This window comes from Lissotriton vulgaris, chromosome 7 (assembly GCF_964263255.1).
Source record: "Lissotriton vulgaris chromosome 7, aLisVul1.2, whole genome shotgun sequence".
NCBI lineage: Eukaryota > Metazoa > Chordata > Amphibia > Caudata > Salamandridae > Lissotriton > Lissotriton vulgaris.
The window spans coordinates 118,501,959-118,513,250 of record NC_141695.1 but is presented as its reverse complement, the minus strand read 5'-3'; the positions used below and the strand labels follow the sequence as shown (position 1 = coordinate 118,513,250).

Genomic DNA, 11,292 nt, shown 5'->3' with positions numbered 1-11,292 from the left:
AAAACTGGTACACTCCACCTATCCCTGAAAACTAAAAACACCTCACACACCTAAACACCACTCATCCGTGGACCCTAAAAAATTCTCACCACCTCTACACTGCACCCATCTCTGAACCCTAAAAACTCCCTTTGATGCCGAAACTCCAATTATTCCTGACCCCTAAAAGCCCCTCATCACCCTAAACATTGTCAAACCCTGAACCCAAAACTCCACAGTAATCCTAAACTCCTCCTAATTTTAATGTAATTTGGGATTTTTCCTTAAAATAATTTTTCCTTTAAAATGTTTCCTTTAATTTTCGTTTTTTTTTATTTTTTCGCAAATTGTCTTTCCTTAAAATAGTTTTTCCACGATTTGGTTTCCTCCAATGTCGTTTCTCCGTTTCCGTTTTCTATTAATTCACACCCATCACAGGGCACAACGTCTAGTGACAGTTTCAGTGCTTGGCTCCTCATTAGAGCATTCGCTACAGATACAATGTGCTGCCTTCCAGAGTGAGGGTTGGCTCTCATTTGGCAAGAGGACACTGTTTCTAAACTAACAGATTTTTAAAGCCCTCTACAGGTCACCTTGGATGGGCTTTGCCAGTTATTACCCGTTGTCATCACTGTGCCCATCCAACCCTTTGCGTCTCAGCAGACAGGTGACCGCTGTGGGAAGTTGCCACCCATTTATTTGTGAAGACCTGGGCATCTCACTGAATGGGTAACCTCTAACTGACCTTTCCAGTAGCATGTTGGGTCCTTGATGTAGCACCGCACTGCAGACCTCCAGTTCACATTGCATCCTGAGCCATTCAATTATTCAACAGATCAGTAATAGACATACGAGGTACCACTCTGTATCAATAAACCTTATATATCCATAGTACAAAGATCTCCTGCAACCGATGGCAAAGGATACTGCCTCCCTGTGTCAATAGAAACCTTGGGGTGCTTCTGCAAGGATCACCGCAGATTGAAGACGGCAGAATGTCGCTTGTATTCCACTCAAGCCCTTGTCGACTCAGTGCCAAGAACAAGCCTGATGAACATGAACAGCGGTTGTCCCGAATACTATTGAGACTTTATCGTTCAGTGGTTTGGTCAAATTTAATGAATAGGAGATGATAGGTCTACATCAATGAGGTCTGGATAAGTGCTGAAGTAACCACTGTGGACATAATAGGACCATTTCTACATGCAATAAAACCTTGTTGTCTCAGAGTAAGATAATCCCAGATGGCCCTGAAACTCTATCTTTTTCAGAGCAAGAGAAGCTGGCACCTCAGGCATGGAAATCTCTGAGAGGCTTTATAGGAAAGGTATCGTCTCAATGCGATCAAAAGACTTGTTGTCTTAGTTCGAAGATCACAGGGCTTTGGAAATGCTCATCTATTTCCAAAAAGACAAGCCCTTGGTACTACATCCTTAGCCTGCTAAACCATCTATGGACCACAAATAGATATGAGAAGATATAATTTACTTACAACAGAGCCATTTCCTCCTCATCTGAAGATCCCCAGGAATGGACCAGAGGAACGTCCCTAATGAGGCAGCGTCATCCCACTGCTGCTAAGATCTCACCTAACGCACATCAGGGGTGAATGTTTCTGTACAATTGCCTTCTAATGGAGCGGTGACCTCTGACCTTCCTGGACATAACACAATATAACTCTTATACTAATCAAACCAATGCCTTCTTAGTGCAGAGGTGACCCCTGACTCCTGCAGGATATCACACAATAGTGTCTCTAGACTAACCAAACGTTTGGCTTCTTGATGTAGAGGTAACTACTGACCGCTGCAGGACATGACGCAATAGCTCTATACCGATCAGACCTTTGTCTTCTTTGTGCAGAAGTGACCCCTCTTCCTTGCTGGACTTCACACAATATCATTCCTACACCAATCAGGTCTTTTTCTTCTAAGTGCAGAGGTGACCTCTGATTACCCCTGCTGGGCAAGTCCAATCAGCTCCCAGGCTTCTTAGTGCAGAACTGACCCCTAATGCATATGTGAAGCAATCCCTTAGCCAGCCGGAAGACACTTGACCTTTTTGTGCAGTAATTGCGCCAAATGTGCTTGTGATGAGATGCTCTCTAAACTCATCAAGCCAATGGTTTCTCAGTGCCAAAGTCAGAGCTCATGACCTTTAAAGGATGCTGATTCCATTCCATTTGAATCTTTGGCTTTTTTGTACAGAGACGCCTCGTACGGACAATATCATGTCTATACTATTTGGGCTTTTCAATTCTTAGTGCAGTGATCACCAGTACTAAACTCAAGATGATATTATCACTGTACAAACTGAACCTTTGTACTCTCAGCTAAACCTAAGATGATATTGTCTCTTAGATTATATTATCTCAATAACAATATAGACTTCAGTTTCCTAGAAAATTAAAGACCAATATAGAGGATAAGAGAATATTATCTCTCTACTAATGGGGCTTCAGATTCGGCAAACAGAGAAGACCCATGACTGACATAAGAGCATATCATATTTATATGTATGTTTGTACGTATGTTGACTTTGCACAGCTTGAACCTAGCTAAAAGGTTCAAAAGTAGGGATGCAGAGAGTGTATCTAGTCATGGGTTCTGTAAAGAGAGATGGACAATTTAATGTGTTGAGAATCATACCAATGAGACCTTGAGCCTTGTACTGTAGAGAAAATCCTCGTCGTAGACATTAGAGGATATCATCTATACTAACTGGGCATTTGAAGTCTTATTACAGAAAATATCCCAAATGGACATTACAGGGTATCATCTATACTAATCAGATACTTTAATTCTGAATATAGAGAAGATCCCTACTGGACATTATGGCGTATCTTCTATAATATTCAGATATTTGATTTCTTATTACAGAGAAGGTCCTTAATGGATATTACAAAGTATCATCTATACTAATCAGATATTTGAAATCTTATTTCAGGGAAGATCCGTACTGGACATTAGAGTGTATCACCTATACTAATATTATATTTGGATTCTTATTACAGAAAAGATCCCTAATGAATATTAGACTGCATAGTCTATACCAATTGAACATTTGAATTCTTTGTGCAGAAAAGATCCCTAATTGATATTACAGCGTATCATCTATACCAACTGTACATTTGAATTCTTAATACAAAGAAGCTCTCTACTGGACATTAGAGTGTATCTTTTATACCAATCGGACATTTGACTTCTTAATACGAAGAAGATCCCTACTGGATATTACAGCGTATCATCTATACCAATCGGATTTTTGAATTCTTAATACAAAGAAAATCTCTACTGGACATTAGAGGGTTTCATCAATACCAATCGGGTATTTGACTTCTTAATACAAAGAAGATCCCTACTGGACATTAGAGCATATCATCTATACCAATCGGACATAGGAATACGTATTACAGAGAAGATCCCTACTGGACATTAGAGCGTATCATCTATACCAATCGGGCATTTGACTTCTTAATACAAAGAAGATCCCTACTGGACTTTAGATCATATCATCTATACCAATTGGACATCTGAATTCTTAGTACAAAGAAGATCCCTACTGGACATTAGAGCGTATCATCTATACCAATTGGACATCTGAATTCTTAGTACAAAGAAGATCCCTACTGGACATTAGAGTGTATCATCTATACCAATTGGACATCTGAATTCTTAGTACAAAGAAGATCCCTACTGGACATTAGAGCGTATCATCTATACCAACTGAACATCCAAATTCTTTGTACAGAGAAGATACCTACTGAAAATTAGAGCGTATCATCTATACCAATCGGACATAGGAATACTTATTACAGAGAAGATTCCTATTGGACATTACAGTGTATCATCTATACTAATCAGATATTTGAATTCTTAGTACAGAGAAGATCCTGACCAGACTTCGGAGCAATTCACTTTACCAGAAGACCCCTACTGGACCTAAGAGCGCTCATCTATACCAATCGGGCATTTAGGTTTTTAGTACAGAGAAGATCCCTAATACACATAACAGCGTATCGCCTATGCCAATCAGACATTTGTGTTCTTACTACGAAGAAGATTCCTAATAGATATTAGACCGTATCGTACATATAAATTGAACATTTGAATTCTTAGTAAAGAGAAGATCCCTCATGGTTATTGCAGTGTATCAAGTATACCAGTTGAACATTATTTGAATTCTTGATACAAAGAAGATCCCTAATTGACATTAGAGCATATCATCTAAGCCAATCGGGCATTTGAATTCTTAGTAACAGGAAGATCTCTACTGAAATAAGAGCAACTCATCTACACCAATTAGACATTTGAATTCTTTGACCAGAGCGAACCTCTACTTGTAACAAGGATGTTATCCCTATACGAATCTAGCTTTCAGCTTCTTAATGGATGAGAAGAGCCCCAATGAGCAATTCAAGATTGTCTAAAGCCGTTCGAATTAAAGTGCACGATGGCCACAACTGGTCGGCAGACAATATCACCCCAACTCCTATTTGGGCTTTAGCTTCCTATTGCAGAAACAACCCCCAATAGACATGATAGGATATCAGTTGTCAACCAATAGAATCAGTGGCTTTACAGTGCAGAGATCCAGTAGAGGGCATTTATTTCCCACTGGCCACTTCCATTGAATCTCTTCACTGGGCTGTATGAGGAAATCAGTTTCAAATATAATGATGGCTTTGGGGCTGAGAACACCTACTCATCTTCCAAGTCCAAGCAGGGAATCTGTGTCACTGTCATTCATTTACAGCATAGAAGTCAAGTCTTGGTTAAGAATACAACAGCCATGTTCCCTGCGCCCGCCCTGCAAGTACGAGGGCAGTGAGTATCTTCAGCATGCTATATGTGCGTAGAAGCATGTATGAGAAAAGGGAACGGCCCAACAGTGCAGGCTGTGTTGAGTCTGGGAAGCCCGGGCCCGGCGTTCGGTCCTGGATGGCGCTTAGGAGAGCAGCCTGAAGAGTAACGGGAACCCGACTAAAACTGTCAGGGAGAAGCTGTGTTGCAAATGGCTGCCGTGGCTGCACTCAAATTTCTTCAGATCTGCTGTGATGCCCGGGAAGGAGAGCTTGCCTTTGGACTCACACATGGCCACATTAGCGCAGCCGCGCATGGCGTATGGAGGCTCTCCACCTAGAAGGAAACACATGTACTGTCAGCCTCCTGAGAACACCTGTGTGTGACGTGCTGTAAGTACTGTCTGAACCTCTATGCCCTGTGCCAGCCCTTCACATGCGACATGCTGCACAGCTTTCTTGGTATACCCAGTCTGCACCCCATTACCCACTGCATCCTCTTTAGTTTCACCTGCTTGACCCTCCTTGTCCCCTGTCTGATCCTCATTACCCACTGCCTACTCTTTAGTGTCACCTGCATGACCCCCTTGTCCTCTGCCTGCTCCTCAGTGTATGGTGTCTGATAATGAATGTCTTCACCTTTGTTCTCTTGGTTACCTGAGGGGTCTTCCAGATCTTCAAGGGCCTTGGGGCGCTACCCAATACTCATGCCTGCATACAACGCATTGTGTACTCCCCAGTGCTATCTGCATGATAGGTTCATGCATGATGTTCTGTTCTAGTCCAGGTTTTTTCGTTGAATTCTGGGACTTGTAGTCTTGTCTATTCTATCATAAATCAGGACTACAAATCCCAGAATTCTAAGAGTAAACCTGGGTTGGATTAGCCCATCCTACATAGGCCTTGGTAACTTGGCAGCTATGATGTTACCAATGTGTTTTGGTAAGACCTGTGAGGTCAATGTTAATAAAAAGAACCAATGGTGTTCCATGCCCTAATGGGGATGTATGACATTACAACGCATGCTTTTACCACACATGCCTTTACATCGCAACTTTTACAACGCATGCCTTTACAACGCATAGTGTTGAGGGGTGCTGGATAGTGAATAGTTTAATTTACTATTCCAACTCCAGTCCCCCCGTGGATAGTAGGGAAGGTGTTGGATAGTAAATTAAATCTATTCCCTATCCTAGAGCGCCCCCCAGCGCAATGGTTTGCGTTGTAATAGTTGCGTCGTAAAGGCACTGCGTGGTAAAAGTTGCATTGTAAAGGATGTTTCCCCCTAATGGTGATGGGTGACAGTATGCCCCATTAGTTCACCCCTTCGGTTACGTATGTGTTGGTAAGACCTATGAGGTCATCGTGGTAATAAAAGGATTAGGAGTGTACCATGCTATAGGGGTGAAGGGTGATAGTATGCCCCATTATTTATCCCCTTTGGTTGCCATCTATGTTGGTATGGCCTGTGAGGTCAACGTTAATAAAAGAAAAAGGAGCGCCCTATTGGTTGGTTTGATGGGGATGTTATGCTCCATTATCTCTCCCCTTCGGTTACCTAGGTATGTTGGTATGGTCTGTGAGGTCATATGTTATTAAAAGGATCAGGACTGCTTCATTTCGTAGGAGGGATGGGTGATAGTATGCCCTATCACCTCTACCCGTTGGTTACGTAATGCGTGTTGGTATGGCCCGTGAAGTCATGATGTTAATAAATACATTACCGCCAAATTTGAGTTGGTGGTCAAATATCAAGGTTTCGCAACCACATTTCGGTCGCAAATCCCTGATACATAACGCTGGAAATTGCTTTTTGGAATGGACGCCATAAACACGCCCCATCCGGATAGCAATTTCTACACACTAAATGCTATTCTGGAGAATCACAGTTTGGATGTTTGTACATTTGGAAAAGCATGTTTGCCGTCAAAATCAGCGCAATTTGCAAATCAGGCCGTTTGCAAGTGCAAAAATACTTCATACATAAGGCCCCAAATCGCACTTTGAACATGAGAAAAAGCATTCTTCCAGTTGCAAATGCAGGATTCTGCCAATTGGGCCATTTGCGACTGGAAAAATGCTTTGTCCATCTGGCCCTAAGTTGCTCAAATGAGATCTCATTTGGGTAAAACCCCTAAAGCGGGAGCATGAATCCGACACGAACTAACAGAACGCAAGGGGCTGCTGTCCATATCATGAGCGAGCTTGTGCACCCTTGCCTAAAAAAAGTGCATAAAGCTGGACTGGCATTTCGTATAAAAATATATAATTTTATGTCGTTTTTTTGGGGCATTTTATGTAATTTTCCTCAAGGAAATCAAACTAATTTCGCCCAGAGCTTACATCTGCTCGAAGAGACTTTAGGAAGAATATTTCGGGCGTTCAGTTCAGGCACGAGGCCGAGGGTTAGGGCCCAGATGGAGGCAGGTTTACCATGGTTCCTATCAAGCACCACAGATCGTCTCCTGCACAAGCAGATGCTCGTTTGAAACCCTGGATTCCTCAGAGTTCAGACGTGGGAGGAACTATGGACACCTGGGCCATGTCCAGTTGCAGCGCAAACATCAGGTGTTCTCCTCGTGTGGATTAGCGTGAAACAAAAGTTAATCAGACCTACGAGGTGTAGGATGTGGGGCCAGATGTACATTTGTAATCGTTTGCGAATACCAAATTGCTAATTTTATGATTCGCTATTAGGTAATCGCAAACACCAATGTACAAATGTGTCTTTGACACATTTTGCGATTCCCACTGGGTCACATATAGGCCTACCTCATTAATATTCAGGTAGGTCTCGGTTTGCAACCCATTGGGGATCGCAAAAATCCCAGGAATGGTGGCCTTCTGGGGTCAGCAGCCCACCATGTCTGTGGCGGCTTTTCAATAAAGCAATTTCTTTTTTAAATTCAGACTGTTTTCCTTAAAGGAAAACGAGATGTGTTTCAAAAAGAAAAATGAAATGTTTTCCTTTCATTTTTTTAAGAGTAGGCAGTTGTCCGTGGGACCATTGCCTGCTCTTAAAAAACGTTTTTGCAAACATTCACAAAGGCAAATGGCTTATCAACTACTTGAAGACCCTGTTATGGCCCAGGAGGGTAAGTAAAAAACAGTGAACCTTAACGAGGCACACAACAATTATGGTTTTTGCAAGGAAAAAGAGGAATAAGTTGAGTGAGGTATGAATAAAATGTTTGGCCCCCATTGTTCAGACAAGCAGGAGCTCACCTGTCATTTTTAGTAGTAGGGACATGTTTCATGATCTGGCTCCAGTGGTAGAGGAGGTTATTAGGAAGAAAAAACTGGGAAGGATGACATGAATAACACCTGCGAGGATAATTTTTTGGATGGCAGAAGGTAGACAATCGAAGGAACTGTGATGCTGAACCTGGACATGGGATATGTGTAACCCTGGGCGGAGTTCGCGGAGTTGCCCTACGTGAAACTCTGCAAAGTGGAAAAAAACTCTCCAGCGCTATGTGGAGCTCCACAAGTGGCGGAGTGTGATAGAAAATGCAGCTTACAGTGATTTTTAGTGCAGGATGCTTGTACTCACTGTGCAATCATCGCAAACGGTACCATGCACAGTGCAAGCTGGCGCTGCTTTCCTTTCTGCCGCTCGAGTAGATTTTTACTCAATGCGAACGGGCAGTTTCTCAATGCGAGCGGTTGCATGTATACGCGACCACTCGCAATGAGAACCCTGACCCCCCCTACGTTGAGAAATCTCACCGAAAGGTTTATTTTCTACGCTTGCACTTGACAACTTGATGTTGAGGACCCTGAACGACGAAAAATCTCACCAGGAAGTGGATTTTCCTCGCTCGCTCTCACCAACTTGATGTTGACAAAGCCAAGCGAGGAAAAAAACTCTGCTCCGCTATGCAAAGCGAAGGTTTTTGGAACTCCGCGTAACGTGGATCGCGGAATACTCTACATGCTCCACGAGCGGAGCAGAGTTCACTGCCCAGGCTTGGATGTGTGTCATAGGAGATTCAGATGCACAGTAGTTCTGGCCCATGACAGGCTAGCTGAGGGGTGTCATGTACAGATGGTAGGAAGGGTGGTATGTCAGGAGATATAAGGTGGGAAGAAGGTTAGTAACAAATTATGCAGGCAGAAGAAAGTGGCAAAAGATAGGACTCTGATAGGTGGAAAGCATTAGAACAATGGTTCTTCGGGGAGGGAATAGATAGTGTGACAATCAACCAGTTCAACATGTAGGAAAATAAGTAGTTTGTTTTTGCAGTGGGGGCAGGGATGCATTTCTAGATGATAACATGTTTAGTGATCTCCCTTGGTGTCCACATGGTCCTGTCTGGTCCTAAGATTCCCTGACATCTCCTCTCTGCCCATTCAGCTCTTTACTGCCCTCTTTAGTTCTACGGTACTCAGTGCTAGCTGTCCACTGTCTCTGCAGCTCCTTTTTGCCCCTCAAACTCTTAAGAGCCTCCTGACAATTGCTCACTAGCCCCTCAAGATCTGCTTTGTCCCTCCAGCTGCAGAGAGCACTGCCCCATCTCGCTCCATGGCAATGCACCCGTGCCCACTTCCATGAACCCCTGGCACACTTACCCATTTGCACAGGCATGCCGTACTTGATGCATTGGTTTTCCACTCCTGTGCAGGGCACCGTGGTCTGACCCGTGCATTCTTCTGTGCCTGGTGCAAAGCAGGCCGGGCACATTATCCCATTCGCTTGGGTTTCCCTGCGTGGCACTGGGGAATTAAAAGACAAAACAAGGAGAAGAAAACGGTGAGATTGCAGCAGCATGCAGGGTCGTCTTAGTCCTTGTTTTCTCTGCTCTGTCAAATGGGGACCTCTATTCCTGTCACCACCCACACTAGACACCTGTGTGAACATCTGTTGGCTCACCAGTCACATTTTCACACACGCCTGGTTCCTTCACAATCCTGTCTCTGTAGGCCCATACATTTGCATTTGAGTGGAGAGCTATTCTTATGGAATCCCTGCTTCTATGGCAATTTATGAAGCATTGGTGCAGAAAACCTCAACATGCATAGATTTTGTATGTATTTTGATCATCTGTGGAGTTCTCTTGCAAGATCTCTGTGAAATCTCTCAAGGTTCAGTCTTATCCATTTGCACCTCCATGTCTGGTCTTGTGACACCCCTTTACCTCAAGCAGAAATAGGTGCATGGTTTAACAGATGAAGGGCCGACAAGCAACTATTATACCAGTTTCCTCACTTGACCAAAAATGTGTGAAATCACTGCCCTTCCTTGTGCTCCAGTCAGTTTATCTGGCAAGATGGCACTTAACAAAAATACTGTTCAGCCTGAAGCACCTACTGAAAGGAAATGAGGAAGTGAAAAATCTGCTGGTATGTACAGTAGCCACCAGAAATATCCGAAGGTAAGCAACGTTTTCTTCTGACGGATAATTTTACCTTTGGACATCCCCATCCCGTCTTTTGAAATCATACGAAAGCAGTATCTCATCCCAGGTGATGGACCTGAAGGAATGGATAGACAAGGAAATCCTGAAGCACAGAACATGTGAAATGTCCATCTATTCTCACCTCTGAATCCATACAACAATGAGTAATGAAAGTGTGAAGAGATGCCCATGCCACCACACAAGAAACGTCAGCCACTTCTGATCTATGTTTGAGGCTTCACTCTAGTGGAGTGGGCATGGATTCCCTTGAGCGGCTCCTTCTTAGCTGAGGCACGACAAATATTAATGCAGGAGATGATCCATCTGAGTCATATCCCAGATGTCCTGGATCTTCTAAGGAGGAGTAAAGGCTCTCAAGAATGTTATGTCCTTTACTGGCTCTATGAATAGGAGGGATATAGATAAGACTTGGGCATGTTGATGTAAAATCCCAAGGCATACCACAGGCACCCTGTTGCCTGAAGATGTTCTCAAACCAGCTGTGGTGAGCCAGCCTTAACCAGCCAATCACCAAGGAGATTAGCGACTATAGCTGATGAGCTTCCACCCCCAGCGTCACCTTGACTAAGACTCAGATGGCGATGTTAAAACGAAAGGAAGGAATGTGAACTGATAATGGGTGGACCCTATGATGCACCGGAAGTACCTGCCGTATGACACCGTGCAGTCTTCCGCTTCCAGAATTGGAAGAACCTGAGCTAGGGATAGCATCCTCAACATTTCCTTATGCAGGTAAACATTCAAGAGCCTGAGGTCCAGGATCAGATGGAGATTACCAAACCTTTTGGGGATCAGGCAGTACCAGGAACAGCACCCCTGCCCAATTTCTGTTCTGGGACCAGCTCCACCGCCTCTTGGTGCAGCAGGACTGCCACCTCCAGCTGCAGTATCCGCAAGTGATCTTGCAACTGAACGGACTGGATTGGGGTTCATGCTGAGGAGCTTGTTATGCTTTCTGTGAGACCCACTGGTCCAAAATGTTGATCTTCCAGGCCTATAGAAAGGATGATACTCACTCCAACGTCCTTCAAAGGGAGCTCAAGTGGCTTCCCAGGTGGGACTAAAGAGGAGGAGGGCTGCTGGGCTTCCTGG

At 43.7% G+C, this 11,292-nt stretch overlaps 1 protein-coding gene across 1 annotated transcript in view; it reads right to left on the bottom strand.

Annotated features, from left to right (window-relative positions):
- Positions 1 to 3,295: 3,295 nt before the first annotated feature.
- The window catches only part of LOC147700963 (phospholipase A2 inhibitor and Ly6/PLAUR domain-containing protein-like), a 60,237-nt gene continuing 52,240 nt past the window's right edge, over positions 3,296 to 11,292 (bottom strand). Inside the window, exons 4-5 of the mRNA XM_086929792.1 lie at positions 9,353 to 9,496; positions 3,296 to 5,117 (exon numbers count right to left, since the gene is read on the bottom strand). Coding sequence (XP_086785918.1) covers positions 4,927 to 5,117; positions 9,353 to 9,496 — 335 coding nt within the window. The 3' untranslated portion in view covers positions 3,296 to 4,926. The remainder of the gene's footprint in view (positions 5,118 to 9,352; positions 9,497 to 11,292) is intronic.